Genomic DNA, 23,018 nt, shown 5'->3' on the forward strand with positions numbered 1-23,018 from the left:
ATGTCACTGATTCCGAACCCAGACAATGTGACGCGCAACTTCAATTGTCACACGTTATTCCTCACAATTCCGTCTTTCCCGAGAGCAGCATATACTTCCCTCTGCCCTACTACGAAACTGCTACCAGCTTCCAAGTTCCAGAAGCACTACATATAACTCAACATTACGACTCCAACATATAGTATTAGTACATATACCAACATGAACCAATAATCAATAATCACTAAACTAATGTACAAGCAATCTTATCAGATCAAGACAATCATCAATAACCAATAATCAATAATCAATAAACTAATGTACAAGCAATCTTATCAGATCAAGACAATCATCAATAACCATCCTACTCTGCTACCAGGAAATTGATAGAGATCAGGGTGTGTATAATATTCCCACTACCACGGATAGAGTAATCTCACAGTTACACGCACATGCATACATCATACGCTAGGGCCCATTTCACTACACTAACATACGCTCAAATACTCTACCAGCAATAAACCTGTGGAAAGAAAACTCCTAATCACCCTGCATCTATATCGAGGTCGATAAGACCTGGTTTTTGTGACTGTCCTTAAACATAATCTATACAACATATACAGCAATGATCAAAAATGTAAACCCAATAATTGACAAGAAAGAAAATCCAACACCATGTTTAAAATTATATTGCTTTATCTAAAATTAGTCAAAGGAAATCAATCAGAGTAAATCATTTTCTCATAGTTACCTATTCTAGCTAAATGTCAGAACGGGTCAGGACAAGTCTCTCGGTAAATGTCTCTCAAGACGAAGTCCCTTCAGCATCGATCCTCAGCAACGCAGATTCGGTACGCGGCAAAGGCAAAATGGCAAGTGGCAAAAACCCTCTCTAGGCTAACATTTCTTATAGTGTCTAAAACAATGGAAAGATACATTGGAAACATAGAAAAAGTTGTAATGTCCGCCGGACCTGCTGAGCAGAGCGAGAAGGAAAGGATGTAACATCGCTACATTTGAAAATCTCCGCTCAGGAAAAGTTCACAAAATAAAGACTACGGAACAGGAACCAAGAAATAAAAAATGTATCTTGTTAGTTCTACTTCTCCTCGGCAATCGAGCCACAGTTCAGAGTTTTTCTCTAAGGCTCCTTTGTTTCCCAAGGCTGCCAAGAACATTTTCATTTCACTTGGAGATCTCCCAAAACTGCTGCTGTCCTCATGGAAAGTTTTCAAACAAGCAAGCAAGGACCATGGTCAGTTAGCTTCAGGACCATTTCCAGCAGGGGACTCCCTCGTCACAGTTTTCATATTATAAATCACAGCCAGGCTTACAAAACGGCCATCTTTTCTAGGCCATCATAGGCCTCAATAGACCATCTTAATTAAAGAGACAAAAACAATCGTTACTGCAGCATAGTGATTAAACAGTGTTAACCCCACTAATACCCTTATGTGTATGTATTTATCTAGCTCTTGCAACATAGAAAAGCATTAATTCGGAAAGCGTTTTGTGCTCAAAAATAAACAGCACATAGCAACGTTTAAACATGAAAACACGCACATTATAATTAATCAGCACGTTTATGCGTACCCTCGTGTAACTCTCTCTCTTGTTAAGACAAACGGATTGATTAATATAAACACACTTGCACAAGACAAATAATTAATTATTAATTATTAATAAATTAGTACAACGAATAGACATGCCAGAGCTTCAAAAGCCACTGAATTTTCAAACTGAAAACTCCGCTCCAGCACCTGGACTACAGAAACACCTTCTACATGGGTGTCACTTCACAGCTGCCAAACAGACTTCAGGCCATTCAGAACTCGGCTGCTAGGCTCGTCCTTGACCTCCAAAGGCAGGGCCACATTATGCCTCACCTCAGAGCACTTTACAGGCTCCTCATCCACAAAAGGTGCCCATTCAAGATGCTCTGCACAACCAAAGACCAGCCTACATCAACCACATGTTGAACTTCCACCAGCTCCTCAGATAACTGCGCTCTGGCTCCCTCTCCCTAGCACACTCTACCCGCCTCTGCCAAAGCACAAGTGGTGGACTCTTCTTCTCTTACCTGGAAACCAAGGCCTGGAATTGCCTCCCCCTCTGGACCTCACCTCCCTGCAGCAATTCAGAAGAGGTCTAAAAACCTGACTGTTCGACTAATATACACCCAGCAGCAGCAACCCTAAATGCCTAGATACTCTCACGGATGATAAAAGCAGTGCTTTAAAAATCCAGATTGATTGATTAACCACCGTTAAAGATGGTGGCGTTCCCTCCCCAAACTGACCCAAAGACTCACTTATTCCTTCAATTGACTGCAATACCTTTGTGTGGGTTTCCATGGTAGGACACTATCTGCATGATTTATGTAAAGACACAAAAATCTACAAGTTTGTGGATGTTTGCCTACTCTTGCAGTTTGCCACAACAAGAACACTCATAACAACAACCTAAACTTGCCAATTTGGCAATGCCACTATATTGGCGGAATCCACTTTAGGAATGTAAAATTCAACCAGTCCTGAGACCTGGAAATTAGGTCCTGGATGTCATATTTCTAAGGTCCATTTTTTGAATACATAAGCTCTTACAAGGTGCACAAATATTTTTCAAATTGAGGGCCTAAAAAGGAAGTCAAAATCCCGGTGTTGGGACGGAAAAGTCCCTTGATTGGTGATGGAGCTGTTTCCCTGCACAGAGTGTCCAAGTTACATTGATATTTGGATCCTTGGTAAGGATTTATGCTCATGAGCGAACATGGATCCCCCATGTGTGCAATGACCTAGGCCTGTGCACAGACTGCGGTCAGCTTAGACTGGGAGGGCCACCCAAAGCATTATCCTCAGGATGTGTAAAGCTACTGCCTTCACATACCAGCCCATCAGGCTCAAGAATGCCATCTAGGCCTATAGAAATATCCCTATGACTGCACTGACAACACCTACAAAAACCCAGGCCAAAGCACCACAAGTTATATTTCCAGCCAAGAGCACTCCATGCTTGCTGCAATTTATGAGTGCACTGAAATCAACAGAAGTGGAAGGGAAACATTTCAGGTGCACTCCTACTCCCCTCGAATTCAATCAAACAATCAACAGAGGAGTGTGTCAAATTTTAGAAAAAGGGGGGGGGGAGGAAGAGCAAGCATGTAAATAGCCACAGTAAAATCTACTGTGGAGAAAAACCCGCTAGGTTTTTAGAAAAGCCCTCACTCACCAACCTGGTTGGTGACATGCTTCATCATTGGGCCCCACCAGGAGTGGCCGAATGCCACCCTAGTTTGCTGCGACGCAAGTTTACTGCGGAGCTGGTAAGAGGTGTTTAGCGAAGAGTGAGTGCTGAATTTAAAAATGTCCAAATTGTGTCAAAAAATACTTTATTAATTTTGACAATCACACATGAATAAAATATAAAGTGTGGGAGAAAGAACTAGAATTAAAAGTTCTGTTTTATCCCTAGGGGTGCGGTCAACATGTTTCTGCCTTTATGAGTGTTAGTCAGGACCAGGAATGTGCTAGTGAAACCCGGCGGTATGGGCGCCCTAAGGCCCACCCTAACCATGGATTTTAAGTGTTAAAAATATTAGAAAACACTCAGTGTAGATTCCATCGAGAGTAGAGAGGAACCGAGTTTATTCTGGTAAAAAATGTGACAAACAGAAATATACAAACATAAAAAACAGAGAAGGCAAACAGATTTTGGTCAGAATGCTTCTACCGATTGTCACAGTTTGAAAACATGCAGGTGTGCTCTTCGCAGTGCACTTCATAAGCAGTATCAAGTTCACAGGTGCTGCAATAAGTGAACTCGTGCATATAGAGGACTACTATCGAAAACCTTGTGAAAGAGCAGGGGACAAACGTTCCCTGTCTTGCTGGTACAACGTAGTTGTATTACAAAGAGACTGGAGGGCAAAAAGAGTTCATAATGCCCAAGTAACATTACTTACTAGCAGGTGAACTAGGCAAAAGGATCGATCAACCAGACATCAATGTGCTTCTGGGCAAAAAGTAAATACATTGAGAAATGTAAAGTTTTTACAGTTGGTACAAAAGTTCAATGCACCATGGGTCACGGGAGGGGAGTGGTGGCGAAATGGCACACCCTAGAAGTAACAACAAAGAAGGGGGGCGGGAGGGGGATAAAGGAGAGAAAGGTATAAACAACATGGCTCGTTGTGAATGAGGCTGGTACTTACCTAGTGATAGAAGATTTTGACTCACGCCTACGGCGCCAGGCACCTGTTCGGAACCTGCAAAAACCCTCTTAACACCGGACCCCGACGATAAGGAATCGGCGGTCCGGTGGTTGTATATGGAGCCATATCCTGATGAGGGGCGGCCACGTGAGACGTACCGCTATGTCCGGGTGATCGGGTGACGTGGGGAGTGCTGCGGGGGAAAATCAAGTTCATGTTCAATGAACAGACGGAGTCAGAGGGAGCGTCATGGTTACGCGGATAGAGAGGGCCAGTGGCGGCTCTCAGTGCTTATCGGGACACGCCTATCTGGTTGTCATGGGGAGGGCACCCAAACACAAATGAGCAAGTGCACTCACCAGGTGCTAAAAGGACACAGAAAGTGTACGTGTACTACTGGTCTAAAAATCCCAGGGCTCCGAGTGGAGCACCTGGTCAGTCAGAATGTGACTAGGCTGTGCATGATAGAGTAACATGCCTGTTCCAAAAAGGAAAATTGACGCCATATAGTGTCTATACTAAAGTAAACATGGGCATATAGGCCTCCTAAAGGAAAATAAAAAATATATAATATAAAAATAAATCAAAAAAGGTGTGGCAGTGTATCACTGCAACAGTTGGATCCGGTTACGGAAAGCAATTGGAAGAGAAGAGTAATATAATAAGAATTTTTTGGGGAATTACCACATTCAAGACTAAATACAAAATGAGGGGGACACAGCCAAAAAATGGCTGAGAATAGACTGGATAAATAAAGCAACCATCCATATATCATGCTTGGTTAATACTAAGCCTTTAGTCAGATAAGTGCAGGAGGGAACAAGACAGGGAGGGAAGAGCAGAGTGATTAAACCCTATAGAATGGTGGCCCAATCAATCCATGATGGTATGTACCAAGACGGTACACCCATCTCTGCTCGTTTTCGTACAGGATCTTCTGAGCATTTTTTTGAGTGGAAACCTGTTCAATTACTGTCCATCTCAAGTCATTGGTAGTGTGATTGAGTTGCAAGAAGTGTTCACTCAATTTAGTAGTAGCTCGACCACACCTGATGTTACTCCGATGTTCATATATACGTAATTTAACTTTACGGGTGATCATGCCCACATACAGTAAATCACAAAGGCAGGTTATCAAGTATACCACGTTTGTAGAATTACAGTTAGTATGAACCCTCTGCGTCCACACCTTGTCGGTTTCAAGAGCCAAGGTTTTTGTATGTGTCGTAAGGTGGCAAATGCTGCAATTAGAACAAGGATAATGCCCTGTAGTTTTGGGTAGACCCCAGGCGTCGATAATAGATGGAGGCCCCATGGTAGGTGCGTCTTTTGGGCGAGTGTTAACCAGGGAGTCCCGAAGACTGCATCCTTTTTTGAAAGAAAACGGGGTTTTCCCCATTTTCTATTGTTGCTATTAACAATGCGTCTGTGTTTGTTGATGGTTTTTTTGACTGCGTCGGACGCTGAACTGAAGGTGGTAACACATGTCAAGGAAATTACGTTAGGCTCTTTCTGGTGCTCTTCAAGAAGAGCTTCTCTAGGTTAATTACTCGCTCTCGTGTAACCTTTGTTAAGGACAGAGGCAGGGTAACCCCGATTCTTGAGTTTAGCAGTCAGATCTGATGACTGTTTGCGGAAATCTTCCAAATGGCTGCAATTTCTCCTTAGCCGCAGATATTGCCCGTAAGGGAGATTCTCCCGCAAGGGCCCTAGGATGAAAGCTCATGAATTCCAAAAGGTTGTTCTTTACTGTTGTTTTGTAGTGTGTTTTGGTGGAAAAATGCCCATTCTGTTTGGATATCACCACATCCAAGAAGACTACTTCTTGTTTGTCTACTGTGTGCGTGAATTTCAGATTTAGATCAAGGGTATTAATCCAAGATAAAAAATCCTGCAGGCACTCCATAGTTCCTTGCCAAATCATGAAAATATCATCAATATATCGCCTCCATAAGCCTATGGAGTAGATAAAAGGATTACTGGCATCTTGACTGAACTTGCGTTCAAAATCATGGACATACAGCCCAGCCACACTAGGGGCAAAGGTGCTGCCCATGGAAGTCCCGGTCGACTGGAGGAATAGGGTCCCTTTATATTCAAAGAAGTTTCTTTTAAGTGCCAGTGTTGCGCACTTAAGAATGAATTCCTTGGGTGTGTTATTTTCCCACGGGATGGCACCAAGAGCTTCATCCAGGACTCTGATCGTATCGTCCTAGGGAATGCTCGTGTACAAACTCTCAATGTCTAGGGTCACTAGTATAGTTTGGTCCACCTCACATTGCAGAGTATTTAGAAGATTGAGAAGGCTTTTGGTATCCTTGAGATAGGAAGGTGTTTGTTGGACCAATGGCTTAAGGAAATGATCACAAAAACGTGATAACGGCTCAAGTAGCGAGCCGATGCCTTTTATGAGTGCCCATAATTTTGCTGATCCATGAACAGTAGCCTTGCTTTGAGCTGGAGTTAAGTAGCACGAGCATGGCGATGACAGCATACCATGGGCCAGATTCACAGAACTAAGTTAAGACAAAATTCTAAACTTACTACCATTTTCGTATTCACAGAAGGCACTTACTCATTTTGGTATTCACAGAAGACACTTACTCACTTCGGTATTCACAGAAGTTAGGAGTCCTAACTTTAGGACTCCTAAATGCCTTTTGTGAATACCAAAAGTCTTAAAATTAGGATTTTTCTCAGTTTAGGAGTCCTAAAGTTAGGACTCCTAACTTTACTACTACTAAACTGAGAAAAATCCTAATTTTAAGGCTTTCGGGAGTCACAGAAGGCATTTAGGAGTCCTAAAGTTAAGAGTCCTAACTTTAGGACTACTAAATTGAGAAAAATCCTTATTTTAAGACTTTCGGTATTCACAGAAGGCATTTAGGAGTCCTAAAGTGAGGAGTCCTAACTATACTACTACTAAACTGAGAAAAATACTAATTTTAAGGCTTTCGGGAGTCACAGAAGGCATTTAGGAGTCCTAAAGTTAAGAGTCCTAACTTTAGGACTACTAAATTGAGAAAAATCCTTATTTTAAGACTTTCGGTATTCACAGAAGGCATTTATGAGTCCTAAAGTTAGGAGTACTAACTATACTACTACTAAACTGAGAAAAATCCTAATTTTAAGACTTTCGGTATTCACAGAAGGCATTTAGGAGTCCTAAAGTTAGGACTCCTAACTTCTGTGAATACCGAAATGAGTAAGTGCCTTCTGTGAATACCAAAATGAGTAAGTGCCTTCTGTGAATACCAAAATGGTAGTAAGTTTAGGATTTTGTCTTAAGTTAGTTCTGTGAATCGGGCCCGAAGTCTTTAGTAATCAGTGGAGTGAACAGTTCTAAATGTACTCTTGTCACGAGAGTGTGGCCTTCTAGCCCAACTTAGTAAAGTTCTGCTGCGGTGCGCTTAACTCGACCCCTGGCCTGCATTGAGTTGTGTGTGCAGCCAGAGCATGTATGTATCCCTGTGATTTAGTACAGTGAAGGAGAAATATTGCACGCAGTTGCGTGTCCACACAAGGATGTACATGTGCCTGAGAGATGGTACAGTGTAGGAGAAATAGCATAAGCAGCGGAGTATTTGCTTTAGGATTTGTGTATCCCTGTGGGAAGGTTCTGCATATAGGAGATACCGCATGATGTAGCATGAGCGCACTAGTATGTATGTGTGTCTGGGAAGAGATACAGTACAGTGGAGCCTGTGACCATCTAAATGTGTGTGCGTGCAGGGGAGTGTATGTGCTTGTGAAAGAGCACAATACACGGAAGTCACTGGGTTCCACTTCGGCAGAACCAGGGCTTGCTGAAGATGCAGGAAGAGGTGGATGTTTACCCCCAACAGAATTTTGAATTGCTGCATTCCTAATAACTGGGTAGGACACACACTGGAGGAAGGAAGAGCCAGGCTCTTCAGTGCACTTCAATAGGAGTGCTTTGATTCTGAAAGGAAGTCACTGGTCAAAGAGCTCAGGGCACATCTGAAGATGCAGATGGGGCTAATAAGAGAACCATAAGAAGTAGGGTTGAGTCCTTTGTACCCTTTTGAAGTGCATATCATTAAGGCTGACATCTAGGTGTGAACCCCTATTCACTCCCTTGACCTGTGTTTACGGCAAGATTTGAGACTGTCCTGCTGTGATAGACTGCTCTCTGGAGGAAGCGCACAACAAAGGAGTGAGCACTTCAAAGCGTGCAATTGCCAGAACACAAACTACAAGTGTGTCTGGAAATGGTTAATAAAAAGAGGAGTTTGAGATTTCCAAATTGTCAAACTGAAGGTGTACATCAGCGTGGAGAAGCTCAGCACGAGTCCTGCCTGTTGTGCCCAGGACTGGGGATTAAGGGTCTACCATGCTGGGTGAGGGGACATCACCCAGGAGAATCAAAAACAGTCGCCTGGACCCTGTAGCACCAGCTTCTGCCTGACCCAGGACTATGAGGTGAAGGAGATCATTTGGAGTGAGTCTGGTACATTGGGACTACCACAATGATCGTCAGGCCCTTACCAAGTGGGGGCCACGTTGAAGAGTAAGGGTTATTGCCCTCTATATTCTGCTGTGACTCTACTTGCATGTAAGGCAGTAGAGGTCATGTGGGAGGAAGAGGGCTGTCACCCTGGCCTCACATGTAGCTGAGAAGACACTGTGGGCCGTGACCCATGGAGAGTGAGAGCAAAGGCTTCAACTTCCCCGTCCCAGAGCATCAAGACCACAGGAAAGACTTGCCTCATTTGGAGGAACGCCGGGTATGATGGCCACCAGGACTGTAACTTCCTGCTATCTAGGCACAACAGGGCTGTTGAGGGGCATCTGCGGACTCTGAACCGCCACTCTGTGAGAGCGCGTAAGATTAACCAATGGGCCGCCAGGTTTTGGGGACCTTGCTCTCCATTGATGCTCTCCAGCACGGGGACTTGGGGAGTTTACTAAAGCACCCCCATAGAACTTCTGAGATTTTAATGCCTTAGCAGAATTAGCTTGGATGTTGTCACATGTGAATGGGGAATAGCCATCAGTCATAAACAAGAGAGCAGGACTGAAAAGGTGACCTGGGTAATGCTAGTGGACTTGCCTCAAGAAGACTGAAAAGTTTGTTTGTTGTATGGTCTATTGTAATTTTTGTTAGTAGATATATACACCTTTTTACATAAAAGCAAGTATTGATTGGACAATAATTTATTGGGATTGCTGGAAGTATTTTTATTCTTGAGCCTGTGCTTGCCCTACACCTACCTCCTCCCTGAGAAGCCTTGAACAAAAGTGAAGGGGTACTTAGTAGGCTGGGCCCCAGGCCTTCAGGGGTGAAAGGCCTTAACCACCATGGTTGGGCCCAGGAATTCCTGCTTGGCCCGTGGCCCTCTGAAAGGGGTTCTGACACCTGGAATAGAATGCATGAAAAGTATTTATACCACCACCAATTGACCTGACTATCATATGCCAGAAATCAAACACCATTTGGTGCACAGATTCTTGATTGGCATGGTATATGTTTGATTACAATTAGGAATTGAATATAAGTAGTATGATTATATTTCAAATTTCACTTCGATGAACTTTGTTACTTATTGGCATGAGTTTAAAAGATGTCTTCTGAGGTTTGATTGACACCAGGTAATCTTGTGGAATTTGGCTTCCTAAGGATGGGACTCCATTTACCCATCTGCTCTAATCTTCAAGCATCTGAAACCAGTAACGAGAAACCTATGGAGCAGTTTCACACTGGAAAATGTGTCTGGTCATTGACCATTGGACTAATACAACAGATGTGAAGGAGTATGCACCATACACATTAACGCAGGAGTATATGACGCTTCTCTTGTTTTCTTGCAGAAGAACTTTTAAAGGAGACCCCTTTCCCGCTCAATACCACAAAAGTAATGGAGCCATTTTCCTTCAAGAGCTGGATAGACAGTCATCGACAAGAATTACTTCAAAAGAAGTCCATAAATATATTTGAAAACAAGTATGAAACTGAGGTATGAACATATTCGTTTTATTTTCTAGGCTTTTCAAGTGCATGCTTCATAAGTACATACACTGTGAACATATTTCCCCATCTCTGGGTTTTACCTGAAGACTGTGGGTCAGATAGAAGTTCTGCCCCATCGAGATCAAGTCAAGTCAAGTCAACCAAGCTTTATTAGATTTCTTTTTAGATAACCATAAAAGAACACAATATCACACTTCATCACAATCAAAAAACAAAATTATAAGACATCATTTATAAAATCCATTCAGGTAGTTTAAATTGTCTACTTGATTTCATATTCATTATTAAGGAAACATTTTGGGAGTTCACATTAAAATAGTTTTTCTACACTTAAGCACCCTTTTTAAAAGCATTGATAAAATCCGTACAAAATATTCATTTTCTAAAAATTGTAGGGTTATAAATGCAGGGTCGCATTGCCTAAGATCTATTTTGATTCCATGCCTTGTTACAGTACGGTTTGGGGCAGAGCACCTATCTGTATAGTTGGGGTCTACAGCATGTTTGGGTCTGGAGCATGGTTATTATAATAGTGTTGGAGCCTGGTTTGAGCAGTGAGTAACAGACATGGTGCAGATAAATACTTAGCACTCACTTTAAACACTTTTAGTGTTTCCATAGTATTATGCATTGCTATTTTAAAACATATGCATTTCTAATCACCAATAACATCAAACCTGCAACACATGACTTGTCGCCCAAAGAAAAGAACACACAAACACTCCACTTCAAATGCAAAAACTTGTACGAGAACAAATGCTGTACAATTACAAAACAAAAACATAGCAAGTAGGACCACAATATGTGCAAAGAGTACTCTGCCAAAGAAGAATCCTAATCTGCTTCATAGGCACCTTTAGGTCTGTTGATGCTTGCACCATCTCTTCTCTACGCCTTCTTGTGATGCTAGTGACCAGAACCTGGCAGAGATTGCTCAAAGAATCAAGTAACCAGCTATGTAGCAGTAACCACTGTGCTGAAATGCAGGGTTGTGTGATGGAACCATGCATGCAATTACCATGCATGCCCGTTCCATGCTGTCTAAACCATGCAAGTCTTAACCACGCATATGCCTTTACCATACATGCCTTTACAACAAATGCATTGTTAAGGCATGTATGGCAAAGGCATATGCATGGTTAAGACTTATCAGGTAAGTGTAACCCCCCTACCCCTGCCACCTGCCCTGAGCCCTAAAACAGCCTCAGGGCAGAATTCTACCCAGAGCTCTGCCCCCTGCCCTGAGCCCTAAAACACCCCCCAAACCCCCACTCTGAGTCCTAAAACTACCCCTTCCCTCCTGACAACCAACCCCTTCCTATCCGAACACTAAAAGATTCCATGCCCCAGCCCTAAAACGTACCCCGATCCCTGCCCCTCCCATCCCGAGCCCTAAAACAACTCCCACAACCCCTGCCCTGAGACCTAAAACTACCCCCTACCTCTTGAAAATCAACCCCCACCTGTCCGAGCCCTAAAAACTACCCCGCCCTTCCCTAGCCCTGAAAACTACCCCACCCCCCAAAGCCCTAAAAACTACCCCAACCCCCCTAAGCCCTAAAAACTTACCTGACCCCCCCCGCTCCCCAAAAGCTACCTGACCCCCTCCCCTGAGCCCTAAAAATTATCCCAGCCCCCCTGAGACCTTAAAACTTCCTGACCCCCACAGCCCTGAAAACAACCCTGACCCCCATCCCTAAATACTACCCCCACCCTCCAAAACCCATCCCCAGCCCCACTTATCTCACCACATCCTCTCCCGGCCCTTTCTCTTCCTGGGCCCACCCATTCCAACAGCTAGACCTTGCACTGCCTTAACCACGCATATGCGTGGTTAAGGCAAGTGTGGTTGTGCTTGCATAGGTCGGACACGCGTGGCTGTGCCCGCATTGTTTCAACCATTTCCCGAAATGTAGTGATCACTGCTGCTTAGCAGATCTTCGTAAGGCAGTAGGGTTCTTGCATCAGAAAGTTGTGCCAGGAGTTAGCTCTGTAAAAAGTGTAATCCAGATAGGTGAAGGCCTCCAGGGTGCTTCTCCCTTCCTAGAGGGACTCGATCTTGTTTATAAACATGGGAAGCAGCAAGGGCACAAGCCTGAATTAGCAAGTTTTCTGGGTATGTTTACATGTTGGTCTATTGTTGACACTACCTCTTAGTTATGTATCTGGGCAAATAGTGACCTGGATGCATTTTTCCATTACCTCATCATGTTTTGCATCATCTTCCTGTTTTCTTACTCAAGCCACGTCTACAGAAACTTTCACTAGCTTGCACATTAGAGGAGTTAAAAGTATGGATCCTCTTCTGCTCTTGAATGGTTCTAAAGTCAATGAAAAACAGAGCCGCAATGTTCACCTGACACTTTAAGCACAAATTAGTTTGTTACAATGGCCTGTTAGAACGCTAATTGGTAAATTCTTCAAGAAAACAAATCTTGCTGAGTGTGGAAATATACAGCCAACTATTTCTCAGGACAAATAATTAAGCAGAAAGTCTGAAAGAATTTTCAAGAAACCCATTAGTTTAATTGAACATTGCTAAAAAAAGTCTTTTTGATGGTTTTTTTCTTTCCTTTTTTCAAAGGGGGGTGGGGAGAATGTAATGATGTGATGTGCATGCATGCACATGCATTGTGATGTAGCTTAGGAATGGCGCAAGGGAAATGTTCTGTTTTAGAAGGTTAGGGGTTTTTCAATAAGACTACAAGTTCAGTTATGACTAGAGGCTGGTAGCGTCTGAAAGCTAATTTATATGTATGCCAATAAACCATTTAAGAACTTACCTGACGTCTCAAGCAAGTCATTATAGACCCATATATGTGGATGTATATATTTGGGAGCTTAGTATAATGGAAACCTTATTACAAAGGGCCTGATTCACAAACTGCACTTTGTAGTAGATAAAATAATACTCCAATAGTACTACTCACATAATATATACATAATACAGTTCACAAACCTTCAGCTGAAGTCCTCAGCCACCGCCTCTCCTGTCTTTTCTGTACAGATTTCTTGGCCACAGTGGCAGAGATGAATGCACACATAAGTGCACGATTTAGTTTAAATGTGGGTGGGTTGGAAAATGGTGAGAAAATGGGGAATAATGACAACTAAATGGTAGAGATTTACAGAAATTTAAAGACAGGTTTGGGAGGGACATGCTAATTCAAAACACACACACAAAATAGTACGACAATTGCAATTCACACAATACGCTTTTAAAGTTACTACACCTTTAAAGGTGTCAAACCAGTTTCATTTGTGCTCCAACCCAGACTTGGAGTGAGGCACCACAAATGGCCAACCACTAGTACTACAATACACTCCCATAGAATGAAGAAAAGGAATTAAAATAATACCACATAAAACCTAAAGTTAAATAAATAAAATAATTTCAACATTTAAGTTTTTATATATTTGTAAGGGATATAATGCATATAGATAATTACTGATTTTTTAAAATGATCAATAATGTTAAATAAAAAATAAATTAACCGTTCGAGCATTTAAAAAAAAATAAAAGTGTTTTCAATTAATTATATTAAAAAAGTTTAACCAAGCTTACTAAATAGTCAATAAAAATAAGAATTGTAGTGAGGGTGAGACATTTATGCAATTATTATTTTTAAATTAATATTTATAAATATGTGTACATTTATCTTTGTGAATAATGCCCATAGTGACAAAAAAGATGAGGGGGTGGTTGTGATAGGAGTGTAAAAGGGAAGTGGGAGTGGGTAGACTGGAGGAAGTTGTACAGTGGTCTTTTAATTCTTTGTTAGCATGGAAGTTGCTTGATGACAATAGGTTGCTGGGCATTCACATTATAGCAAATACTTCCATATTGAATATATTTAAAATGTGATGCTCTATGTTGTAGGCTGTGGTATATGGACCAGGAAGAAGCGATGAAGTCAACACAGAAGTGGACATATGGATATGGCAGATGGTATGTAACACTTCAAAATGTGCTAAAAAAACAATAGCATGTTTCTGCTGGTAAGCCAGCAGCACCAACAAAAGCGCCCTTGAAACATATTTCCATCTCTGTGTGCTGAAGGGGGTTGGTTTCTGAACACATCACCTAAATGGAGATACTAGTAGTATCTTTATGACTGCAAAGTCTCCACACATTAGAAAGATAGGACAGTCCTATCGTTTTATGTGTGGAGACTCATCAGTCGTAAAAAAATAACTAGTAAAATACCTTTGTGAATAGCAAACAATTGTAAACTTACACAAAGGTGTAAGTTTATCTTTGAGAATCAGGCCCAAAATGTGCCTCTATAGTACAGTAACAACTGTACTATAGAGGCATGAAGATGGTCCATTCTTGTACAGATCAGCTCAAACCAGACCCATAAACAAAGAAGTAACTCGACCCCTCATTCCAATTATATTTTTTTAGGAGACCTCAATCTTCATTGGGAGGATCAGTCTGACAATCAGATCAGCATACTCAAAGCCTTCCTTGATAATCATTCCCTGGTCCATGAATGTCTTCTACCAACCCACTCCAAAGGCTATACCTTAGACTGGATCATAGCTAAAGAAAAAGCTATAGATAATATTAAAATCACCCCATGCGACTGATCTGATCACCACATCATTACCTTTCAAATACCCTTCACAAAACCAAAAGCTTTCTCACAAGCAAAAAAAAACAGAAAATGGGTTCGGGACACCAGAGGGCTCAATATGCATATTGTCACAGCACGCTGTGAGATAGAATTGCAACCTCCTAATAATATGGTGGACGTCAATAACCTCACGGAGTATTACAATAATACGATGTTGAGTATTATTGAGGACATAGCCCCGCTAAAATTCAAAAGGATCCCTGACAAAGACAAACGCCCATGGCTTAGCGGTGACTTCAACGAAGAAAGATGGTCACTCAGATTCACATGGCGACAACACCCTTCCTCATCTCATCTATTACAACTAAGACTGGCCAGGACAGCATACAATAAAAGCATTCTAAACTCAAAAAAAGACTTCTTCAGAAAAGAACCGGACAATGCGAAAAATAGACCGAGGAAACTATTCGATCTGCTAAAAGAGCAATCTAATAAAACGGCCAAATCTGCACCAACAACTACTAATTCAAATATAAGCAGCGAAAACTTCTCCTCCTTCTTCACAGCCAAAGCCAAATCGATGGAGGAGGAGCTAAAAAAAGCAGCTGAAGGCCCCGATATCACAAGAGCACCCCAGATGAGTTTCAACCTCAACCAGACCGGGAAACGCCTAAAAATAAGGCTGGATGGTCAGAATTCAAGCCTTTCAGCGACCGAGACATTGCAATGATCATCTCGACCATTAAACCAAACAATCACTACAACGATCCTTTACCTGCAAAGTGTTGGTCTACAATAAACCAACTGCTCATCTCCTCATGGACAAAGATCATCAACGCTTCAATGCCACAAGGCTCAATACCGGACTGCCTAAAAACAGGGCAAGTCATCCCAATCTTCAAAAAACCAACAGAGAACCTCTCTGACCCCAACAATTTCAGACCAGTAACTAACATTCCCATGCTAGCCAAAGTCCTGGAAAAATGCGTACAAAAACAATTGAGCCACCATATCTCAGAATTCAATCTGTTGAATGACTTCCAATCAGGATTCAGACCAAACCATAGTACTGAAACAGCGATCCTGCACATCGTGGATGATGCTCTACTTGCCCTCAACCGCAATGAAACTTGTCTCCTAATCCTGCTCGACCTCTCTTCAGCATTCAACACAGTTAACCATGCCAAAATACTAGAATGGGTTTCGAGGGTACAGTCCTAAAATGGTTTAGATCATTCTTAGAGAATAGTACGCAAAAATCCACAGTCAACCAAACATTATCAGCTTCGTCCAGAAAAGAGATCGGAGTTCCTCAGGGATCATCACTATCCATGACACTATTCAATTTGTACATAAGCCACTGACAGAAACCTTACAACGAGCAAACATCTCTTTCCACATGTACGCAGATGTCACACAGTTGTACATCAAGATTACATTGACGAAAGGGATAGATATCATGAACCAAGCACTAAAGAGTACCATCCATTGGCTAACTAGTAATCACTTAAAGCTTAACCCTCATAAAACCGAATTCCTGCTGATTTCCCCCCAGAAAAGCGCTACGAACATCCTAGAGTGGGCCAAGCTGATCACAGCACTAAACTGTACTCCGAGGATTGTTGATTCTACCAAATCCCTGGGAATTATACTAGACAAAAACCTCGATATGATTTTGCATATCAACATAATGGTAAAAAATGCCTGGTTCCATTTAAGCTACCTCAGAAAATTGAAACCCTTCTTAAATAACGTTACAACAAACAAATGATGGACGGAATGCTGACAATCCAGACATTCTCCCCCTGTCAAGAGATCTGAGTTAAATCCATCGTTCTTTTGCCCACTACACCACCCCAGTTTAGACATGGCCATATGCAAATCAGTCTTGACCCTATGCCTCATGGGAACAGTCCAGCCCGAACTGCCAAGCCATGTCTTCCCTGGACCGGAATCAAGCATCCTAGGACCGGTTTCTGGCTATCAGCCATCATCAGCCAGGATAGCTTGACTCCAGTGGCGTAGTGAGCACGGGTCCCACGTCTGGGAATACCCATCCCACTTAGGGCGAAACGCCTTACAACAAACAAATGATGGACGGAATGCTGACAATCCAGACATTCTCCCCCAGTCAAGAGATCTGAGTTAAATCCATCGTTCTTTTGCCCACTACACCACCCCAGTTTAGACATGGCCATATGCAAATCAGTCTTGACCCTGTGCCTCACGGGAACAGTCCAGCCCGAACTGCCAAGCCATGTCTTCCCTGGACCGGAATCAAGCATCCTAGGACCGGTTTCTGGCTATCAGCCGTCATCAGCCAGGATAGCTTGACTCCAGTGGCGTAGTGAGCACGGGTCCCACGTCTGGGAATACCCATCCCACTTAGGGCGAAAAGCGTTACAACAAACAAATGATGGACGGAATGCTGACAATCCAGACATTCTCCCCCAGTCAAGAGATCTGAGTTAAATCCATCATTCTTTTGCCCACTACACCACCCCAGTTTAGACATGGCCATATGCAAATCAGTCTTGACCCTGTGCCTCATGGGAACAGTCCAGCCCGAACTGCCAAGCCATGTCTTCCCTGGACCGGAATCAAGCATCCTAGGACCGGTTTCTGGCTATCAGCCGTCATCAGCCAGGATAGCTTGACTCCAGTGGCGTAGTGAGCACGGGTCCCACGTCTGGGAATACCCATCCCACTTAGGGCGAAAAGCGTTACAACAAACAAATGATGGACGGAATGCTGACAATCCAGACATTCTCCCCCAGTCAAGAGATCTGAGTTAAATCCATTGTTCTTTTGCCCACTACACCACCCCAGTTTAGACATGGCCATATGCAAATCAGTCTTGACCCTGTGCCTCATGGGAACAGTCCAGCCCGAACTGCCAAGCCATGTCTTCCCTGGAACGGAATCAAGCATCCTAGGACCGGTTTCTGGCTATCAGCCGTCATCAGCCAGGATAGCTTGACTCCAGTGGCGTAGTGAGCACGGGTCCCACGTCTGGGAATACCCATCCCACTTAGGGCGAAAAGCGTTACAACAAACAAATGATGGACGGAATGCTGACAATCCAGACATTCTCCCCCAGTCAAGAGATCTGAGTTAAATCCATCGTTCTTTTGCCCACTACACAACCCCAGTTTAGACATGGCCATATGCAAATCAGTCTTGACCCTGTGCCTCATGGGAACAGTCCAGCCCGAACTGCCAAGCCATGTCTTCCCTGGACCGGAATCAAGCATCCTAGGACCGGTTTCTGGCTATCAGCCATCATCAGCCAGGTTAGCTTGACTCCAGTGGCGTAGTGAGCACGGGTCCCACGTCTGGGAATACCCATCCCACTTAGGGCGAAAAGCGTTACAACAAACAAATGATGGACGGAATGCTGACAATCCAGACATTCTCCCCCAGTCAAGAGATCTGAGTTAAATCCATCGTTCTTTTGCCCACTACACCACCCCAGTTTAGACATGGCCATATGCAAATCAGTCTTGACCCTGTGCCTCATGGGAACAGTCCAGCCCGAACTGCCAAGCCATGTCTTCCCTGGACCGGAATCAAGCATCCTAGGACCGGTTTCTGGCTATCAGCCGTCATCAGCCAGGATAGCTTGACTCCAGTGGCGTAGTGAGCACGGGTCCCACGTCTGGGAATACCCATCCCACTTAGGGCGAAAAGCGTTACAACAAACAAATGATGGACGGAATGCTGACAATCCAGACATTCTCCCCCAGTCAAGAGATCTGAGTTAAATCCATCGTTCTTTTGCCCACTACACCACCCCAGTTTAGACATGGCCATATGCAAATCAGTCTTGACCCTGTGCCTCATGGGAACAGTCCAGCCCAAACTGCCAAGCCATGTCTTCCCTGGACCGGAATCAAGCATCCTAGGAACGGTTTCTGGCTATCAGCCGTCATCAGCCAGGATAGCTTGACTCCAGTGGCGTAGTGAGCACGGGTCCCACGTCTGGGAATACCCATCCCACTTAGGGCGAAAAGCGTTACAACAAACAAATGATGGACGGAATGCTGACAATCCAGACATTCTCCCCCAGTCAAGAGATCTGAGTTAAATCCATCGTTCTTTTGCCCACTACACCACCCCAGTTTAGACATGGCCATATGCAAATCAGTCTTGACCCTGTGCCTCATGGGAACAGTCCAGCCCGAACTGCCAAGCCATGTCTTCCCTGGACCGGAATCAAGCATCCTAGGACCTGTTTCTGGCTTTCAGCCGTCATCAGCCAGGATAGCTTGACTCCAGTGGCGTAGTGAGCACGGGTCCCACGTCTGGGAATACCCATCCCACTTAGGGCGAAAAGCGTTACAACAAACAAATGATGGACGGAATGCTGACAATCCAGACATTCTCCCCCAGTAAAGAGATCTGAGTTAAATCCATTGTTCTTTTGCCCACTACACCACCCCAGTTTAGACATGGCCATATGCAAATCAGTCTTGACCCTGTGCCTCATGGGAACAGTCCAGCCGAACTGCCAAGCCATGTCTTCCCTGGACCGGAATCAAGCATCCTAGGACCGGTTTCTGGCTATCAGCCGTCATCAGCCAGGATAGCTTGACTCCAGTGGCGTAGTGAGCACGGGTCCCACGTCTGGGACTACCCATCCCACTTAGGGCGAAAAGCGTTACAACAAACAAATGATGGACGGAATGCTGACAATCCAGACATTCTCCCCCAGTCAAGAGATCTGAGTTAAATCCATCGTTCTTTTGCCCACTACACCACCCCAGTTTAGACATGACCATATGCAAATCAGTCTTGACCCTGTGCCTCATGGGAACAGTCCAGCCCGAACTGCCAAGCCATGTCTTTCCTGGACCGGAATCAAGCATCCTAGGACCGGTTTCTGGCTATCAGCCGTCATCAGCCAGGATAGCTTGACTCCAGTGGCGTAGTGAGCACGGGTCCCACGTCTGGGAATACCCATCCCACTTAGGGCGAAAAGCGTTACAACAAACAAATGATGGACGGCACTGGAGTCAAGCTATCCTGGCTGATGACGGCTGATAGCCAGAAACCGGTCCTAGGATGCTTGATTCCGGTCCAGGGAAGACATGGCTTGGAAGTTCGGGCTGGACTGTTCCCATGAGGCACAGGGTCAAGACTGATTTTCATATGGCCATGTCTAAACTGGGGTGGCGTAGTGGGCAAAAGAACGATGGATTTAACCCAGATCTCTTGACTGGGGGAGAATGTCTGCATTGTCAGCATTCCGTCCATCATTTGTTTGTTGTAACGCTTTTCGCCCTAAGTGGGATGGGTATTCCCAGACGTGGGACCCGTGCTCACTACGCCACTGGAGTCAAGCTATCCTGGCTGATGACGGCTGATAGCCAGAAACCGGTCCTAGGATGCTTGATTCCGGTCCAGGGAAGACATGGCTTGGCAGTTCGGGCTGGACTGGTCCCATGAGGCACAGGGTCAAGACTGATTTGCATATGGCCATGTCTAAACTGGGGTGGCGTAGTGGGCAAAAGAACGATGGATTTAACCCAGATCTCTTGACTGGGGGAGAATGTCTGCATTGTCAGCATTCCGTCCATCATTTGTTTGTTGTAACGCTTTTCGCCCTAAGTGGGATGGGTATTCCCAGACGTGGGACCCGTGCTCACTACGCCACTGGAGTCAAGCTATACTGGCTGATGACGGCTGATAGCCAGAAACCGGTCCTAGGATGCTTGATTCCGGTCCAGGGAAGACATGGCTTGGCAGTTCGGGCTGGACTGTTCCCATGAGGCACAGGGTCAAGACTGATTTGCATATGGCCATGTCTAAACTGGGGTGGCGTAGTGGGCAAAAGAACGATGGATTTAACCCAGATCTCTTGACTGGGGGAGAATGTCTGCATTGTCAGCATTCCGTCCATCATTTGTTTGTTGTAACGCTTTTCGCCCTAAGTGGGATGGGTATTCCCAGACGTGGGACCCGTGCTCACTACGCCACTGGAGTCAAGCTATCCTGGCTGATGACGGCTGATAGCCAGAAACCGGTCCTAGGATGCTTGATTCCGGTCCAGGGAAGACATGGCTTGGCAGTTCGGGCTGGACTGTTTCCATGAGGCACAGGGTCAAGTCTGATTTGCATATGGCCATGTCTAAACTGGGGTGGCGTAGTGGGCAAAAGAACGATGGATTTAACCCAGATCTCTTGACTGGGGGAGAATGTCTGCATTGTCAGCATTCCGTCCATCATTTGTTTGTTGTAACGCTTTTCGCCCTAAGTGGGATGGGTATTCCCAGACGTGGGACCCGTGATCACTACGCCACTGGAGTCAAGCTATCCTGGCTGATGAGGGCTGATAGCCAGAAACCTGTCCTAGGATGCTTGATTCCGGTCCAGGGAAGACATGGCTTGGCAGTTCGGGCTGGACTGTTCCCATGAGGCACAGGGTCAAGACTAACCCCGGGCGTAGCACTACGCTTCGCCCACTTAGTGTACGTAGCTCTGCCTGCTTCGCACTTTCCGAAGTAGGCGAAGCAGGGCAGCGCTACGCACACGCCGAGGGCGAAGCGTAGCTGCTTGCCACCCGCCACCCACCTCCCGCCTGCCCTCCTTTTAATAATATAAGCATTGAAAAATAAATTAAAGTAAGTCGACTTACCCGTAAGCGCGGCGTCTCCGGGGCTCCCTCTTTCTGTTTCTGATTTCTTCTGGCAAATGCGCATGCGCGGACACCCGCGCATGCGCATTTCTCGCGAGAAATGCGCATGCGCGGACACCCGCGCATGCGCATTTGCCAGAAGAAATCAGAAACAGAAAGAGGGAGCCCCGGAGACGCCGCGCTTACGGGTAAGTCGACTTACTTTAATTTATTTTTCATTGCCTATATTATTTAAAAGAAGGGCGGGCGGGAGATGGGTGGCACGTAGTGGGGCTACGCGAAGCGCGTAGTGTGCGTAGATTTGGGCACACTACGTGCTGCTTCACGTAGCCCCACTACGCCCACTACGCCCACCCTTAGTCAAGACTGATTTGCAAATGGCCATGTCTAAACTGGGGTGGCGTAGTGGGCAAAAGAACGATGGATTTAGCCCAGATCTCTTGACTGGGGGAGAATGTCTGCATTGTCAGCATTCCGTCCATCATTTGTTTGTTGTAACGCTTTTCGCCCTAAGTGGGATGGGTATTCCCAGACGTGGGACCCGTGCTCACTACGCCACTGGAGTCAAGCTATCCTGGCTGATGACGGCTGATAGCCAGAAACCGGTCCTAGGATGCTTGATTCCGGTCCAGGGAAGACATGGCTTGGCAGTTCGGGCTGGACTGGTCCCATGAGGCACAGGGTCAAGACTGATTTGCATATGGCCATGTCTAAACTGGGGTGGCGTAGTGGGCAAAAGAACGATGGATTTAACCCAGATCTCTTGACTGGGGGAGAATGTCTGCATTGTCAGCATTCCGTCCATCATTTGTTTGTTGTAACGCTTTTCGCCCTAAGTGGGATGGGTATTCCTAGACGTGGGACCCGTGCTCACTACGTCACTGGAGTCAAGCTATCCTGGCTGATGACGGCTGATAGCCAGAAACCGGTCCTAGGATGCTTGATTCCGGTCCAGGGAAGACATGGCTTGGCAGTTCGGGCTGGACTGTTCCCATGAGGCACAGGGTCAAGACTGATTTGCATATGGCCATGTCTAAACTGAGGTGGCGTAGTGGGCAAAAGAACGATGGATTTAACCCAGATCTCTTGACTGGGGGAGAATGTCTGCATTGTCAGCATTCCGTCCATCATTTGTTTGTTGTAACGCTTTTCGCCCTAAGTGGGATGGGTATTCCCAGACGTGGGACCCGTGCTCACTACGCCACTGGAGTCAAGCTATCCTGGCTGATGACGGCAGATAGCCAGAAACCGGTCCTAGAATGCTTGATTCCGGTCCAGGGAAGACATGGCTTGGCAGTTCGGGCTGGACTGTTCCCATGAGGCACAGGGTCAAGACTGATTTGCATATGGCCATGTCTAAACTGGGGTGGCGTTGTGGGCAAAAGAACGATGGATTTAACCCAGATCTCTTGACTGGGGGAGAATGTATGCATTGTCAGCATTCCGTCCATCATTTGTTTGTTGTAACACCCTTCTTAAATAAGGCAGACCTTAAAACAGCAGTCCAAGCACTAATAATTTCAAGGATTGAGTACGGCTGCACAACCCCAGCTGGTCTCCCCAAGATTTCAACAGCCCCACTAAAAGCCTGTCTCAATGAGGCAGCAAGACTCATAACTG

At 44.9% G+C, this 23,018-nt stretch overlaps 1 protein-coding gene across 1 annotated transcript in view; it reads left to right on the forward strand.

Moving 5' to 3' along the window:
• The window catches only part of HAAO (3-hydroxyanthranilate 3,4-dioxygenase), a 763,099-nt gene that overhangs the window by 622,031 nt on the left and 118,050 nt on the right, over positions 1-23,018 (forward strand). The window contains exons 7-8 of the mRNA XM_085612800.1: positions 10,022-10,167; positions 14,062-14,130. Of these exons, the coding sequence (XP_085468926.1) occupies positions 10,022-10,167; positions 14,062-14,130 (215 nt within the window). The remainder of the gene's footprint in view (positions 1-10,021; positions 10,168-14,061; positions 14,131-23,018) is intronic.

This window comes from Triturus cristatus, chromosome 6 (genome assembly GCF_964204655.1).
Source record: "Triturus cristatus chromosome 6, aTriCri1.1, whole genome shotgun sequence".
In the NCBI taxonomy this organism is placed as follows: domain Eukaryota; kingdom Metazoa; phylum Chordata; class Amphibia; order Caudata; family Salamandridae; genus Triturus; species Triturus cristatus.